Here is an 18,564-nt window from a genome sequence, read left to right on the forward strand (position 1 = left end):
GTGTGGATTATTTTCAGCGGAATTGGCTGTCTTTATTTTATCCCTCCCTCTCTAGTGACTCTTGCGTGGAAGATCCACATCTTGGGTAGTCATTATCCCATACGTCACTAGCTCATGGACTCTTGCTAATTACATGAAAGAAAACATAATTTATGTAAGAACTTACCTGATAAATTCATTTCTTTCATATTATCAAGAGTCCATGAGGCCCACCCTTTTTATGGTGGTTATGATTTTTTTGTATAAAGCACAATTATTCCAATTCCTTTTTTTTTATGCTTTCGCACTTTTTTCTTATCACCCCACTTCTTGGCTATTCGTTAAACTGATTTGTGGGTGTGGTGAGGGGTGTATTTATAGGCATTTGAGGTTTGGGAAACTTTGCCCCTCCTGGTAGGAATGTATATCCCATACGTCACTAGCTCATGGACTCTTGCTAATATGAAAGAAATGAATTTATCAGGTAAGTTCTTACATAAATTATGTTTTTTGTTTAAAGTGTTATTTACTTTGATTAAAGTGTTTTCCAAGCTTGCTTGTTACATTACTAGCCTGTTTAACATGTCTGACACCAAGGAGAATCCTTGTTCTATGTGTTTAGAAGCCATTGTGGAACCCCCTCTTAGAATGTGTCCCACTTGCACTGATATGTCTATAAATTATAAAGAGCATATTTTAGCACTTAAAAATATTGCAATCGATGATTCTCAGTTAGAAGGAAATGAGGTTTTAGCATCTAGCTCTCCCCAAGTGTCACAACCAGTAACGACCGCACAAGTGACGCAAAGTACCTATAGTGCGTCTAATTCATTTACTTTACAAGACATGGCCACAGTTATGAATAAAACCCTCACAGAGGTTTTCTTTCATGTAATTAACAAGAGTCCATGAGCTAGTGACGTATGGGATATACATTCCTACCAGGAGGGGCAAAGTTTCCCAAACCTTAAAATGCCTATAAATACACCCCTCACCACACCCACAAATCAGTTTTACAAACTTTGCCTCCAAGGGAGGTGGTGAAGTAAGTTTGTGCTAGATTCTACGTTGATATGCGCTCCGCAGCAAGTTGGAGCCCGGTTTTCCTCTCAGCGTGCAGTGAATGTCAGAGGGATGTGAAGAGAGTATTGCCTATTGAATGCAGTGATCTCCTTCTACGGGGTCTATTTCATAAGGTTCTCTGTTATCGGTCGTAGAGATTCATCTCTTACCTCCCTTTTCAGATCGACGATATACTCTTATATTTACCATTACCTCTACTGATTCTCGTTTCAGTACTGGTTTGGCTTTCTACAAACATGTAGATGAGTGTCCTGGGGTAAGTAAGTCTTATTTTCTGTGACACTCTAAGCTATGGTTGGGCACTTTATTTATAAAGTTCTAAATATATGTATTCAAACATTTATTTGCCTTGACTCAGAATGTTCAACTTTCCTTATTTTCAGACAGTCAGTTTCATATTTGGGATTATGCATTGAATTATCATATTTTTCTTACCTCAAAAATTTGACTTTTTTCCCTGTGGGCTGTTAGGCTCGCGGGGGCTGAAAATGCTTCATTTTATTGCGTCATTCTTGGCGCAGACTTTTTTGGCGCAAAAAATTCTTTCCGTTTCCGGCGTCATACGTGTCGCCGGAAGTTGCGTCATTTTTTGACGTTATTTTGCGCCAAAAATGTCGGCGTTCCGGATGTGGCGTCATTTTTGGCGCCAAAAGCATTTAGGCGCCAAATAATGTGGGCGTCTTATTTGGCGCTAAAAAATATGGGCGTCGCTTTTGTCTCCACATTATTTCAGTCTCATTTTTCATTTGCTTCTGGTTGCTAGAAGCTTGATATTTGGCATTCTTTCCCATTCCTGAAACTGTCTTATAAGGAATTTGATCTATTTTGCTTTATATGTTGTTTTTTCTCTTACATATTGCAAGATGTCTCACGTTGCATCTGAGCCAGAAGATACTACAGGAAAATCACTGCCTGCTGGATCTACCAAAGCTAAGTGTATCTGCTGTAAACTTTTGGTAGCTATTCCTCCAGCTGTTGTTTGTAATAATTGTCATGACAAACTTGTTAAAGCAGATATTATTTCCTTTAGTAATGTACCATTGCCTGTTGCAGTTCCCTCAACATCTAAGGTGCAGAATGTTCCTGATAACATAAGAGATTTTGTTTCTGAATCCATAAAGAAGGCTTTGTCTGTTATTTCTCCTTCTAGTAAACGTAAAAAGTCTTTTAAATCTTCTCTCTCTACAGATGAATTTTTAAATGAACACCATCATTCTGATTCTTTGGACTCTTCTGGTTCAGAGGATTCTATCTCAGAGATTGATGCTGATAAATCTTCATATTTATTTAAGATGGAATTTATTCGCTCTTTACTTAAAGAAGTACTAATTGCTTTAGAAATAGAGGATTCTAGTCCTCTTGATACTAATTCTATACGTTTGGATAAGGTTTTTAAAGCTCCTGCGGTTATTCCAGAAGTTTTTCCTGTTCCTAATGCTATTTCTGCAGTAATTTCCAAAGAATGGGATAAATTGGGTAATTCATTTACTCCTTCTAAACGTTTTAAGCAATTATATCCTGTTCCGCCTGACAGGTTAGAATTTTGGGACAAAATCCCTAAAGTTGATGGGGCTATTTCTACCCTTGCTAAACGTACTACCATTCCTACGTCAGATGGTACCTCGTTTAAGGATCCTTTAGATAGAAAAATTGAATCTTTTCTAAGAAAAGCTTATCTGTGTTCAGGTAATCTTCTTAGACCTGCTATATCATTGGCTGATGTTGCTGCAGCTTCAACTTTTTGGTTGGAAACTCTAGCGCAACAAGTATCAAATCGTGATTCTCATGATATTATTATTCTTCTCCAGCATGCTAATAATTTTATCTGTGATGCCATTTTTGATATTATTAGAGTTGATGTTAGGTTTATGTCTCTGGCTATCTTAGCCAGAAGAGCTTTATGGCTTAAGACTTGGAATGCTGATATGGCTTCTAAATCAACTCTACTTTCCATTTCTTTCCAGGGAAACAAATTATTTGGTTCTCAGTTGGATTCTATTATTTCAACTGTTACTGGTGGGAAAGGAACTTTTTTACCACAGGATAAAAAATCTAAAGGTAAAAACAGGGCTAACAATCGTTTTCGTTCCTTTCGTTTCAACAAAGAACAAAAGCCTGATCCTTCGTCCTCAGGAGCAGTTTCAGTTTGGAAACCATCTCCAGTCTGGAATAAATCCAAGCCTGCTAGAAAGGCAAAGCCTGCTTCTAAGTTCACATGAAGGTACGGCCCTCATTCCAGTTCAGCTGGTAGGGGGCAGGTTACGTTTTTTCAAAGAAATTTGGATCAATTCTGTTCACAATCTTTGGATTCAGAACATTGTTTCAGAAGGGTACAGAATTGGTTTCAAGATGAGACCTCCTGCAAAGAGATTTTTTCTTTCCCGTGTCCCAGTAAATCCAGTGAAAGCTCAAGCATTTCTGAATTGTGTTTCAGATCTAGAGTTGGCTGGAGTAATTATGCCAGTTCCAGTTCCGGAACAGGGGATGGGGTTTTATTCAAATCTCTTCATTGTACCAAAGAAGGAGAATTCCTTCAGACCAGTTCTGGATCTAAAATTATTGAATCGTTATGTAAGGATACCAACGTTCAAGATGGTAACTGTAAGGACTATATTGCCTTTTGTTCAGCAAGGGAATTATATGTCCACAATAGATTTACAGGATGCATATCTGCATATTCCGATTCATCCAGATCATTATCAGTTCCTGAGATTCTCTTTTCTAGACAAGCATTACCAATTTGTGGCTCTACCGTTTGGCCTTGCTACAGCTCCAAGAATTTTCACAAAGATTCTCGGTGCCCTTCTGTCTGTAATCAGAGAACAGGGTATTGTGGTATTTCCTTATTTGGACGATATCTTGGTACTTGCTCAGTCTTTACATTTAGCAGAGTCTCATACGAATCGACTTGTGTTGTTTCTTCAAGATCATGGTTGGAGGATCAATTTACCAAAAAGTTCTTTGATTCCTCAAACAAGGGTAACCTTTCTGGGTTTCCAGATAGATTCAGTGTCCATGACTCTGTCTTTAACAGACAAGAGACGTCTAAAATTGATTACAGCTTGTCGAAACCTTCAGTCTCAATCATTCCCTTCGGTAGCCTTATGCATGGAAATTCTAGGTCTTGTGACTGCTGCATCGGACGCGATCCCCTTTGCTCGTTTTCACATGCGACCTCTTCAGCTCTGTATGCTGAACCAATGGTGCAGGGATTACCCGAAGATATATCAATTAATATCTTTAAAACCGATTGTTCGACACTCTCTAACGTGGTGGACAGATCACCATCGTTTAATTCAGGGGGCTTTTTTTGTTCTTCCGACCTGGACTGTAATTTCAACAGATGCAAGTCTCACAGGTTGGGGAGCTGTGTGGGGATCTCTGACAGCACAAGGAGTTTGGGAATCTCAGGAGGTGAGATTACCGATCAATATTTTGGAACTCCGTGCAATTTTCAGAGCTCTTCAGTTTTGGCCTCTTCTGAAGAGAGAATCGTTCATTTGTTTTCAGACAGACAATGTCACAACTGTGGCATACATCAATCATCAAGGAGGGACTCACAGTCCTCTGGCTATGAAAGAAGTATCTCGAATTTTGGTTTGGGCGGAATCCAGCTCCTGTCTAATCTCTGCGGTTCATATCCCAGGTGTAGACAATTGGGAAGCGGATTATCTCAGTCGCCAAACGTTGCATCCGGGCGAATGGTCTCTTCACCCAGAGGTATTTCTTCAGATTGTTCAAATGTGGGGGCTCCCAGAGATAGATCTGATGGCCTCTCATCTAAACAAGAAACTTCCCAGGTATCTGTCCAGATCCCGGGATCCTCAGGCGGAGGCAGTGGATGCATTATCACTTCCTTGGAAGTATCATCCTGCCTATATCTTTCCGCCTCTAGTTCTTCTTCCAAGAGTAATCTCCAAGATTCTGAGGGAATGCTCGTGTGTTCTGCTAATAGCTCCGGCATGGCCTCACAGGTTTTGGTATGCGGATCTTGTCCGGATGGCATCTTGCCAACCATGGACTCTTCCGTTAAGACCAGACCTTCTGTCGCAAGGTCCTTTTTTCCATCCGGATCTGAAATCCTTAAATTTAAAGGTATGGAGATTGAACGCTTGATTCTTGGTCAAAGAGGTTTCTCTGACTCCGTGATTAATACTATGTTACAGGCTCGTAAATCTGTATCTCGAGAGATATATTATAGAGTCTGGAAGACTTATATTTCTTGGTGTCTTTCTCATCATTTTTCTTGGCATTCTTTTAGAATACCGAGAATTTTACAGTTTCTTCAGGATGGTTTAGATAAGGGTTTGTCCGCAAGTTCTTTGAAAGGACAAATCTCCGCTCTTTCTGTTCTTTTTCACAGAAAGATTGCTATTCTTCCTGATATTCATTGTTTTGTACAAGCTTTGGTTCGTATAAAACCTGTCATTAAGTCAATTTCTCCTCCTTGGAGTTTGAATTTGGTTCTGGGAGCTCTTCAAGCTCCTCCGTTTGAACCTATGCATTCATTGGACATTAAATTACTTTCTTGGAAAGTTTTGTTCCTTTTGGCCATCTCTTCTGCTAGAAGAGTTTCTGAATTATCTGCTCTTTCTTGTGAGTCTCCTTTTCTGATTTTTCATCAGGATAAGGCGGTGTTGCGAACTTCTTTTGAATTTTTACCTAAGGTTGTGAATTCCAACAACATTAGTAGAGAAATTGTGGTTCCTTCATTATGTCCTAATCCTAAGAATTCTAAGGAGAAATCGTTGCATTCTTTGGATGTTGTTAGAGCTTTGAAATATTATGTTGAAGCTACGAAATCTTTCCGTAAGACTTCTAGTCTATTTGTTATCTTTTCCGGTTCTAGGAAAGGCCAGAAAGCTTCTGCCATTTCTTTGGCATCTTGGTTGAAATCTTTAATTCATCTTGCCTATGTTGAGTCGGGTAAAATTCCGCCTCAGAGAATTACAGCTCATTCTACTAGGTCAGTATCTACTTCCTGGGCGTTTAGGAATGAAGCTTCGGTTGACCAGATCTGCAAAGCAGCAACTTGGTCCTCTTTGCATACTTTTACTAAATTCTACCATTTTGATGTTTTTTCTTCTTCTGAAGCAGTTTTTGGTAGAAAAGTTCTTCAGGCAGCGATTTCAGTTTGAATCTTCTGCTTATGTTTTTCGTTAAACTTTATTTTGGGTGTGGATTATTTTCAGCAGGAATTGGCTGTCTTTATTTTATCCCTCCCTCTCTAGTGACTCTTGTGTGGAAAGGTCCACATCTTGGGTAGTCATTATCCCATACGTCACTAGCTCATGGACTCTTGTTAATTACATGAAAGAAAACATAATTTATGTAAGAACTTACCTGATAAATTCATTTCTTTCATATTAACAAGAGTCCATGAGGCCCACCCTTTTTTGTGGTGGTTATGATTTTTTCGTATAAAGCACAATTATTCCAATTCCTTATTTTATATGCTTCGCACTTTTTTTCTTATCACCCCACTTCTTGGCTATTCGTTAAACTGATTTGTGGGTGTGGTGAGGGGTGTATTTATAGGCATTTTAAGGTTTGGGAAACTTTGCCCCTCCTGGTAGGAATGTATATCCCATACGTCACTAGCTCATGGACTCTTGTTAATATGAAAGAAATGAATTTATCAGGTAAGTTCTTACATAAATTATGTTTTCTCTAAACTGCCTGGTTTACAAGGAAAGCGTGACAGCTCTGGGTTAAGAACAAATGCTGAGCCGTCTAACGCTTTAGTAGCCGTATCCGATATACCCTCACAATGTTCTGAAGTAGGGGTAAGGGATTTGTTATCTGAGGGAGAGATTTCTGATTCAGGAACGTCGCTCCCTCAGACAGATTCTCATATGACGGCCTATAAATTTAAGCTTGAACACCTACGCTTATTGCTCAAGGAGGTATTGGCTACTCTAGACGATTGTGACCCTATAGTGGTCTTAGAGAAATTGTGTAAAATGGACAGATACTTAGAGGTTCCTGTTTACACTGATGTTTTTTCAGTCCCTAAGAGGATTGTGACTATTGTTACTAAGGAGTGGGATAGACCAGGTATTCCGTTCGCTCCCCCTCCTGTTTTTAAGAAAATGTTTCCCATATCTGACACCATACAGGACTCGTGGCAGACTGTTCCTAAGGTGGAGGGAGCTATTTCTACTATTGCTAAGCGTACAACTATACCTATCGAAGACAGTTGTGCTTTCAAAGATCCTATGGATAAAAAATTAGAGGGTCTCCTAAAGAAAATTTTTGTTCATCAAGGTTTTCTTCTCTAACCTATTGCATGCATTGTTCCTGTAACTACTGCAGCTGCTTTCTGGTTTGAGGCTCTAGAAGAGGCTCTCCAGGTGGAGACTCCATTAGAGGATATTATGGATAGAATTAAGGCCCTTAAGTTGGCTAATTCTTTCATTACAGATGCCGCTTTCCAAATGGCTAAATTAGCGGCAAATAATTCAGGTTTTGCCATTTTAGCACGCAGGGCGTTATGGCTTAAGTCCTGGTCTGCTGATGTGTCATCAAAATCTAAATTGTTTTACATCCCTTTCAAAGGAAAGACCCAATTCGGGCCTGCACTGAAAGAAATTATTTCAGACATCACTGAAGGGAAAGGCCATGCCCTCCCTCAGGATAGGTCAAATAAGATGAGGACCAAACAAATAATTTTCGTTCCTTTCGGAACTTCAAGGGTGGTCCCGCTTCAGCTTCCCCTGCAACAAAGTAAGAGGGGAATTCTGTCCAATCCAAGTCAGTCTGGAGACCTAACTAGGCTTGGAACAAAGGTAAACAGGCCAAGAAGCCTGCTGCTGCCTCTAAGACAGCATGAAGGGGTAGCCCCCGATCCGGGACCGGATCTAGTAGGGGGCAGACTCTCTCTCTTTGCTCAGGCTTGGGCAAGAGATGCTCACGATTCCTGGGCTTTAGAAATTGTGTCCCAAGGATTTCTTCTGGACTTCAAAGACTCCCCCCCCCCAAGGGGGAGATTTCACATTTCTCAATTGTCTGCAAACCAGACAAAGAGAGAGGCGTTCTTACGCTGTGTAGAAGACCTACATACCATGGGAGTGATTTGCCCAGTTCCAAGAGCGGAACAAGGGCTAGGTTTTTACTCCAACCTGTTTGTGGCTCCCAAAAAAGAGGGAACTTTCAGACCAATCTTGGATCTCAAAATTCTAAACAAATTCCTCAGAGTACCATCTTTCAAGATGGAGACTATTTGGACTATTCTTCCTCTGATCCAGGAGGGTCAATATGACTACCGTGGACTTAAAGGATGCGTATCTACACATCCCTATTTACAGAGATCATCATCAATTCCTCAGATTTGCCTTTCTGGACAGGCATTACCAGTTTGTGGCCCTTCCCTTTGGTTGGCCACGGCTCCCAGAATTTTCACAAAGGTGCTAGGGTCCCTTTTGGCAGTTCTAAGACCGCGGGGTATAGCAGTGGCGCCTTATCTAGACATCTTAATTCAGGCGTCGACTTTCCAGCTAGCCAAGTCTCACACGGACATCGTGTTGGCTTTTCTTAGATCTCACGGGTGGAAGGTGAACATAAAAAAGAGTTCTCTCGTCCCTCTCACAAGAGTTTCCTTCCTAGGGACTCTGATAGACTCGGTAGAAATGAAAATATTTCTGACGGAGGTCAGAAAATCAAAACTTTTAATCACTTGCCAAGCTCTTCATTCCATTCCTCGGCCATCAGTGGCTCAGTGTATGGAGGTAATCGGACTTATGGTAGCGGCAATGGACATAGTTCCTTATGCCCGCCTACACCTCAGACCACTGCAACTATGCATGCTCAAACAGTGGAATGGGGATTATGCAGATTTATCTCCTCAACTGCATCTGGACCAAGAGACCAGAGATTCTCTTCTCTGGTGGTTGTCTCAGGACCACCTGTCTCAGGGAATATGTTTCCGTAGGCCAGAGTGGCTCATAGTAACGACAGATGCCAGCCTGCTAGGCTGGGGTGCAGTCTGGAAATCCCTGAAAGCACAGGGCTTATGGTCTCGGGAGGAATCTCTCCTCCCGATAAACATTCTAGTACTGAGAGCGATATTCAATGCGCTTCAGGCATGGCCTCAGCTAGCTGCGGCCAAATTCATCAGATTTCAGTCAGACAACATCACGACTGTAGCCTATATCAATCATCAAGGAGGAACACGGAGTTCTTTAGCGATGAAGGAGGTAACCAAAATTATCCGATGGGCGGAGGATCACTCTTGCCATCTCTCAGCAATCCATATCCCAGGGGTAGAGAACTGGTAGGCGGGTTTCCTAAGTCGTCAGACTTTTCATCCGGGGGAGTGGGAGCTCCATCCAGAGGTATTTGCTCAGCTGACTCAGCTATGGGGCACACCAGATTTGGATCTGATGGCGTCCCGACAGAATGCCAAACTTCCGCGTTACGGGTCCAGGTCCCGGGATCCCCAGGCGGTACTGATAGATGCTCTAGTAGTTCCCTGATCCTTCAATCTGGCTTATGTATTTCCACTGTTTCCTCTCCTCCCACGTCTGGTTGCCAGAATCAAGCAGGAGAGAGCTTCGGTGATTCTGATAGCGCCTGCGTGGCCACGCAGGACTTGGTATGCAGACCTGGTGGACATGTCATCTGTTCCACCGTGGACTCTGCCAATGAGGCAGGACCTTCTAATCCAAGGTCCGTTCAAGCATCCAAATCTAATTTCTCTGCGTCTGACTGCTTGGAGATTGAACGCCTGATTCTATCAAAGCGTGGTTTCTCTGAGTCTGTCATTGATACCCTGAATCAGGCTAGAAAGCCTGTCACCAGGAAAATCCATCATAAGATTTGGCGCAAATATCTTTGTTGGTGTGAATCCAAGGGTTACTCATGGAGTAAGATTAGGATTCCTAGAATTTTGTCCTTTCTCCAAGATGGATTGGAGAATGGATTATCAGCTAGTTCCTTAAAGGGACAAATATCTGCTTTATCTATTCTTTTACACAAACGTCTGGCAGATGTCCCAGACGTTCAAGCGTTTAGTCAGGCCTTGGTCAGGATCAAGCCTGTATTTAAACATGTTGCTCTGCTATGGAGCCTAAACTTGGTTCTTAAAGTTCTTCAAGGGGTTCTGTTTGAACCTATGCATTCCATAGATATTAAGCTTCTATCTTGGAAAGTTTTGTTTTTAGTAGCTATCTCTTCGGCTCGAAGAGTTTCTGAGTTATCTGCTTTACAGTGTGACTCCCCTTATCTTATTTTTCATGCAGATAAGGTGGTTTTACGTACCAAACCTGGATTCCTTCCTAAGGTTGTTTCTAATAGGAATATCAATCAGGCAATTGTTGTTCCTTCGCTGTGTCCTAATCCTTCTTCAAAGAAGGAACGTCTGTTGCACAATCTTGGTGTGGTTCGTGCTTTAAAGTTCTACTTACAAGCAACCAAAGATTTCCGTCAAACATCTTCATTGTTTGTCTATTCTGGTAAGCGGAGAGGTCAAAAGGCTAAGGCTACCTCTTTCTTTTTGGCTGAAAAGCATCATCAGTATGGCTTATGAGACTGCTGGCCAGCATCCTCCTGAAAGAATTACTGCTCATTCTACTAGAGCAGTGGCTTCCACATGGGCTTTTAAAAATTAGGCTTCTGTTGAACAGATTTGTAAGGCGGCGACTTGGTCTTCGCTTCATACTTTTTCCAAATTTTCCAAATTCGATACTTTTGCTTCTTTGGAGGCTATTTTTGGGATAAAGGTTGTACAAGCAGTGGTGCCTTCCGTTTTACGGAACCTGTCTTGTCCCTCCCTTCATCCGTGTCCTAAAGCTTTGGTATTGGTATCCCACAAGTATGGATGAATCTGTGGACTCAATACATCTTACAAGAGAACACAGAATTTATGCTTACCTGATAAATTTCTTTCTCTTGTGATGTATCGAGTCCACGGCCCGCCCTGTCTATTTAAGACAGGTAGTATATTTTTATTTAAAAAACTTCAGTCACCACTGCACCCTATAGTTTCTCCTTTTTCTTCCTAGCCTTCGTTCGAATGACTGGGGGTGGAGCTAAGGGAGGAGCTATATAGACAGCTCTGCTGTGGGTGCTCTTTCTGCCACTTCCTGTAGGGAAGGAGAATATCCCACAAGTATGGATGAATCCGTGGACTCGATACATCACAAGAGAGAGAAATTTTTCAGGTAAGCATAAATTCAGTTTTTTTTGTAAAAAGCTGTAGCTATTACAGCAATAGACTTATAATCTGCACAGACATGCTGGAGATAGCTAGATGTCCCCTGTTGACCTGCATTCAAACAGGGTGAGACTTTGGCGGCATGTATTGTTTTGGCAGTGGTTGGATTTGTGCCAAGATACAAGCCGTTGCTGGCTCTCTAAGAAGGTGCAGAGTTTTTAACACAGATGGATAACGCATATAGATAAGTTATCACCAAAATGTTGATACCTTATACTAGAATGCAATATGTAGAAATGGTTAATAGCTATATATAGTTGTTTTGATTCCAAAATTTGCTGTTATTGTTGTTTTCATTTACGTTTTTTTTTATTGATACACAGAGCTTGTCGTCTAAAGAAAAAAGCACAATATGAAGCAAATAAAGTAAAGCTGTGGGGTCTAAATACAGAATATGGTAAGTATAATGATTTTCTCCTATCGGGTCACATAAAGCAAAGATAGGAACTATTTAGATACTATGTCTATTTTTCCATGCACATGAGAACAGGACAAATAAATAAATTAATAAAGCAAATGCTGGATAAAAATGTATTTCTTTTGTAGGTTATCTCTTAAAGGGATATGCCATGTTGTGTTCCAGATGTCTGCCTAGGTATCTCTTCAACAGAGAATATCATGAGAACGAAGCAAATTTGATAATACAAATAAATTGGAAACTTGTTTATAATGGTATGCTCTGTCTGAATCACTAAATATATTTTTTAAATTTCATATCCCTTTTTAAAGCACTGAAAAGAAAAACAAAAGAAAGGGCTCCAAAATAAAATGATACTGTATCTGTCAGTGTTGTGCAGGTAATAGTTTCACTCACAAATGTTGGTAAGTGCAGAGAAGGCAAGCTAGCATTCAGTCCCCAGCTGACTGAGCCTTGGAAACAACTGCTCCTTACTGGCCTGAATCTACACCCCTCCAATCCTTGGCTAGACATGAGGGACAGAGATTTGGGCCAGCAGTAGTTGCTGATGCTCAGTCAGCTGAGGACTGTGACCATCAGCTTGCCTTCTCTGCACTTACCAGCTCTTTCACAAATGTGAGTGAAACTCTTTTGCCTACACTGCAATGGCTGATACGTTATCACACTATTTTGGCACCTCTTCTTTTGTGTTTTGTTTTCGGTGGCATACATCTTCAGATCCAGAATAATGAAGTGGAGTAGCCAGTTACACTTTAGACGCACACTAATTTTTTTTAATATATATTTTGGACTTTTAGCCCACATTGTGGTTTTTCATATTTTTCACATTGCTTTGTGATATATTGTGTGCTCCCCTTAGGGGGATCAGTTCATAGTTTTTCCTATGTTTACATTTATCTCTTAAAGGGATAGTAAAGTCAAAATTAAACTTGCACGATTCAGATAGAGCATGTGATTTTCTTCTTAAATAGAAAGAGTCCACTGCTGCATTAAATACTTTTGGGAAATAATAACCTACCAACCAGGAGGAGGCAAAGACAACCCAGCCAAAGGCTTAAATACTCCTCCCACTTCCCTCATCCCCCAGTCATTCTCTGCCTTTCGTCCAAGGAGGATGGCAGAGAAGTGTCAGAATGTTTAAATTTTGTTTTTGTCTCTTATGGAGGATAGTACTCTTCGGCATGGGACAGGAGTTTTAAGTAGTCCTGTCAGTCTCTCAGTGAGGGCTTGGATGAAAGTTGAAATCCGGAGATGCAGCGAGTTTCTTTCTGCGAAAACCATCCCGATTCATATTAACAGCTCCTCAAGCAATCAGTGTTGTCTAACTTCGCTTCCTGCTTTCTTCTCTCAAGTCTATGGCGGAGGCGATGCTACTACTCATCGCACTTGAAGGGCCGTGTTCCTGTTCCATGGCGTAGATTCCTGTAAGATTGTTTCATTTTAGTTTATTCACAATGTACTGTAATGTGAATGTTTCCCGAGAGGCTACCACCTTGCGGGTCTAACTTAAACATTAGGGTCTTAGTGAGTCTCTATTAGTATCTTAGAATTGAGGGTTAATATCTCCTGAGGGGGGTTATTCAACAGGGGAGTTTATAATCATGTTTATGTGATTCAACCTGCTTATGTGCAATGTTTACTGGGCTTGTGGTTGGAACTTTGAGGCCTTTGGAAGTGACGCAGCCTTTTGGTTGGGCAAGCTTGTTTTTGACTGTACGGTTCACCTTGTGTTCGGGCGTGGCTACGTTACGTTTTTCCATTTCCGCATTCCCGACAACGTGGCAAAGGAAAATTTTCTAGTCTGCAGGGGTCTGGTCATAGAAGGTGGTGAGTACCCCAGCCATTGGGGGTGTCAGATGCCGTTGTAGTTTTTACTACTTTAGTCCATATTGAAATATCCTCTATCCTGTTATGGAGGATTCTGATGCTGAGACTATTTTGATTTCAGATTCTGTGTCCGGTGATGAATCCGGAGTGGCCTCGTTGGAATGGGAAATGGTTTTATAGACAAAATTTTGCCTATATAACGCTCCCACGGCCAAAATCAAATTAAATGACGCCCTCTCAGATAAGGTTCAGATTAATAATGCAATGAGGCAAGGCTGCCCATTGTAACCCCTTTTGTTTGTGCTGACAATTGAAATCCTACAGAACAAAAAGAAGGAAAACACAAAAAGAAAGTGTTAACCCTCATAAAGTATGCACATATAGCACTCTAGGTCCTCTAGGTTTTGTTCCGTATGCCATTTCAGAGTGCCTGGTTCCTCGGGCTCAGGAATCGGGGGACTGCTGAGCCATCCACCTCTGGGGGTCCTGTCCTCCGAGAGGCGAGTTCCCTACCAAATTATACTTCTGCACATGCGGGTAACCCAGTTTATGGTTCCTCCATGCTGGGTGGCGTGTTTCCCCCGGAGGTTGCAGCATGTTTTTGCTTTCGCATAATGTTGGAGATTGTCTGCAGAGTCCAGATGTTTATTTGAGAATGTGCTCGTGCCTGATTGTCCCGGGCCTTCCGCCTTGGGGAGGGCCTCTACGGTTCCCCGTGGGGGTCTCTGTCCCTGGGTGTTGTGCCTTCCGTTACAGGATTGCGTGCCTTTGTGTGTTGCTCAGACATGTTTTTCAGTTATTGAATGACCCTATCGTTACCAGCTACGGGGAATTTCAGTCTGATAATTTGAATGGTGCACCTCATTAGACATGTGGGGATGAAGTAATCTCCTGATTGTCATCTGTTTGAGATCTTTCTCAGTTTTGTGAGATAGGGCCCCGTTTGGCTGGTCCTGCGGGTAGGCCTGTGTCTTTTATTTGTTTTTGTTTCCTTCGGGAACCTTCTGGGATTGATACTCTTTATTACTTCTTCGGAAGATGTTGGATATGTTAGTCCTCTGTTACAAATGTCTATTTCTCCAACATAGGTGTGTCCGGTCCACGGCGTCATCCTTACTTGTGGGATATTCTCCTCCCCAACAGGAAATGGCAAAGAGCCCAGCAAAGCTGGCCATATAGTCCCTCCTAGGCTCCGCCCACCCCAGTCATTCTCTTTGCCGTTGCACAGGCAACATCTCCACGGAGATGGCTTAGAGTTTTTTGGTGTTTAAATGTAGTTTTTGTTCTTCAATCAAGAGTTTGTTATTTTAAAATAGTGCTGGTATGTACTATTTACTCTGAAACAGAAAAGAGATGAAGATTTCTGTTTGTAAGAGGAAAATGATTTTAGCAACCGTTACTAAAATCGATAGCTGTTTCCACACAGGACTGTTGAGATGAAGTAACTTCAGTTGGGGGAAACAGTGGGCAGACTTTGCTGCTTGAGGTATGACACATTTCTAACAAGACTCGGTAATGCTGGAACCGGTAAGCCATTTTCTTAGTTTAAGTAAAAGAATAAAGGGCTTCATTAGGGCTTAAAAAACTGGTAGACATTTTTCTGGGCTAAAACGATTACTTTACTAAGTATATTTGGCAGATTATTACTTTTAATAGTTGTTAAATCTTGGGGATTGTTTTAATAAAAACGGCAGGCACTGTATTGGACACCTTTTTCACTGGGGGCCTTTTCTAGTCATAGACAGAGCCTCATTTTCGCGCCTCTAATGCGCAGTTGTTTTTGGAAAGCATGGCATGCAGATGCATGTGTGAGGAGCTAAGAACCACTGAAAAAACTTATAGAAGGCATCATTTGGTATCGTATTCCCCTCTGGGCTTGGTTGGGTCTCAGCAAAGCAGATACCTGGGACTGTATAGGGGTTAAATGTAAAAACGGCTCCGGTTCCGTTATTTTAAGGGTTAAAGCTTTCAAATTTGGTGTGCAATACTTTTAAGGCTTTAAGTTACTGTGGTGAAATTTTGGTGAATTTTGAACAATTCCTTCATACTTTTTCACATATTCAGTAATAGTGTGTTCAGTTTAAAATTTAAAGGGACAGTAACGGTTTTATTGTAAAACGTTTTTTGTGCTTTGTTGACAAGTTTAAGCCTGTTTAACATGTCTGAACCATCAGATAACTATGTTCTATATGTATGAAAGCCAATGTGTCTCCCCATTTAAATATATGTGATATATTTGTGTCATAATGTCCAAACAAAGTAGGGATAATAATGCCATAGATATGATATTGCCCAAGATGATTCCTCTAATGAGGGGAGTAAGCATGGTACTGCATCATCCCCTTCTGTGTCTACACCAGTTTTGCCCACACAAGAGGTCCCTAGTACATCTAGTGCGCCAATACTTATTACCATACAACAATTAATGGCTGTAATGGATAATTCTATTGCATGCATTTTTTCCAAAATGCCTACTTATCAGAGAAAGCGTGATTGCTCTGTTTTAAACACTGAAGAGCAAAAGGACGCTGATAATATCTGTTCTGACATACCCTCACACCTATCTGAAGGGGCCAGGAGGGAGGTTTTGTCTGAGGGAGAAATTTCAGATTCAGGGAAAATTTCTCAACAAGCAGAACCTGATATTGTAACTTTTAAATTTAAATTACAACATCTCCACGCACTACTTAAGGAGGTATTATCTACTCTGGATGATTGTGACAATTTGGTCATTCCAGAGAAATTAGGTAAGATGGACAAGTTCCTAGAGGTTCCGGTGCCCCCCGATGTTTTTCCTATACCCAAGCGGGTGGCGGACATAGTAAATAAGGAGTGGGAAAGGCCCGGCATACCTTTTGTCCTCCCCCTATATTTAAGAAATTATTTCCTATAGTCGACCCCAGAAAGGACTTATAGCATACAGTCCCCAAGGTCGAGGGGGCGGTTTCTACTCTAAACAAACGCACTTCTATTCCTATAGAAGATAGTTGTGCTTTCAAGATCCTATGGATTAAAGGTTAGAGGGTTTGCTTAAAAAGATGTTTGTTCAGCAAGGTTACCTTCTACAACCAATTTCATGCATTGTTCCTGTCACTACAGCTGCGTGTTTCTGGTTCGAAGAACTAGAAAAGTCGCTCAATAAAGAATCTTCGTACGAGGAGGTTTTGGACAGAGTTCAAGCTCTTAAATTGGCTAACTCTTTTATTTTAGATGCCGCTTTGCAATTAGCTAGATTAGCGGCGAATAATTCAGGGTTTGCTATCGTGGCGCGCAGAGTGCTTTTGCTTAACATCCCTTTCAAGGGTAAAACACTGTTTGGCCCTGACTTGAAAGAGATTATTTCAGACATCACTGGGGGAAAGGGCCACGCCCTTCCTCTGGATAGGTCTTTTAAGGCTAAAAATAAGCCAAATTTTTGTCCCTTTTGCAGAAACAGACCAGCCTCAAATTCTACACCCTCTAAGCAAGAGGGTAATACTTCTCAAACCAAGCCAGCCTGGAGGCCGATGCAAGGCTGGAACAAGGGTAAGCAGGCCAAGTCACCTGCCACTGCTACCAAAACAGCATGAAGTGTTGGACCCCGATCTGGGAAGGATCTGGTGGGGGGCAGACTTTCTCTCTTTGCTCAGGCTGGGGCAAGAGATGTTCAGGATCCTTGGGCGCTAGAAATAGTTTCTCAAGGTTATCTCCTGGAATTCAGGGAACTACCCCCAAGGGGAAGGTTCCACGGGTCTCAATTATCTTCGAACAGGCATTCTTACACTGTGTAGAAGACCTGTTAAGCATGGGAGTGATTCATCCTGTTCCATTAGGAGAACAAGGGATGGGTTTTTACTCCAACCTGTTCATAATTCCCAAAAAAGAGGGAACATTCAGACCTATTTTAGATCTCAAGATTCTAAACAAGTTTCTAAGGGTTTCGTCGTTCAAAATGGAAACCATTCGAACGATCCTTCCTACCATCCAGGAAGGTCAATTCATGACCACGGTGGACTTAAAGGATGCGTACCTACGTATTCCTATCCACAAGGAACATTTTCGGTTCCTAAGGTTCGCCTTTCTGGACAAGCATTACCAGTTTGTGGCACTTCCATTCGGATTAGCCACTGCTCCAAGGATTTTCACAAGGGTACTAGGGTCCCTTCTAGCAGTGCTAAGACCAAGGGGCATTGCAGTAGTACCTTACTTGGACGACATCCTGATTCAAGTGTCGTCTCTGTCAAAAGCAAGGGCTCATACGGACATTGTCCTAGCCTTTCTCAGATCTCACAGGTGGAAAGTGAACATAGAAAAAAGTTCTCTGTCCCCGTCAACAAGAGTTCCCTTCTTGGGAACAATAATAGTTTCCTTAGAAATGAAGGTTTTTCTGACAGAGGCCAGAAAATCAAAACTTCTAAGCTCTTGTCAGGTACTTCATTCTGTTCTTCTTCCTTCCATAGCGCAGTGCATGGAAGTAATAGGTTTGATGGTTGCGGCAATGGACATAGTTCCTTTTGCACGAATTCATCTAAGACCATTACACCTGTGCATGCTCAGACAGTGGAATGGGGATTATACAGACTTGTCTCCGACGATACAAGTAGATCAAATAACCAGAGATTCACTCCGTTGGTGGCTGACCCTGGACAACCTGTCACAGGGAATGAGCTTCCGCAGACCAGAGTAGGTCATTGTCACGACCGACGCCAGTCTGGTGGGCTGGGGCGCGGTCTGGGAACCCCTGAAAGCTCAGGGTCTATGGTTTCGGGAAGACTCTCTTCTCCCGATAAACATAATGGAACTGAGAGCGATATTCAATGCTCTCAAGGCTTGGCCTCGACTAGCAAAGGCCAAATTCATAAGGTTTCAATCAGACATCATGACGACTGTTACATATATCAACCATCAGGGGGTAACAAGGAGTTCCCTGGCGATGGAGGAGCATCCGGGGGAGTGGGAACTCCATCTGGAAATCTTTGCCCAAATAACTCAATTATGGGGCATTCCAGACATGGTTCTGATGGCCTCTCGTCAGAACTTCATGGTCCCTTGTTACGGGTCCAAA

General features: G+C 41.8%; 1 protein-coding gene across 1 annotated transcript in view; it reads left to right on the top strand.

Moving 5' to 3' along the window:
- The window catches only part of CREBRF (CREB3 regulatory factor), a 349,666-nt gene that overhangs the window by 279,500 nt on the left and 51,602 nt on the right, over positions 1–18,564 (top strand). Inside the window, exon 7 of the mRNA XM_053717136.1 lies at positions 11,599–11,672. Within this exon, the coding sequence (XP_053573111.1) occupies positions 11,599–11,672 (74 nt within the window). The remainder of the gene's footprint in view (positions 1–11,598; positions 11,673–18,564) is intronic.

The sequence above is a fragment of the Bombina bombina genome, chromosome 6, assembly GCF_027579735.1.
Source record: "Bombina bombina isolate aBomBom1 chromosome 6, aBomBom1.pri, whole genome shotgun sequence".
NCBI lineage: Eukaryota > Metazoa > Chordata > Amphibia > Anura > Bombinatoridae > Bombina > Bombina bombina.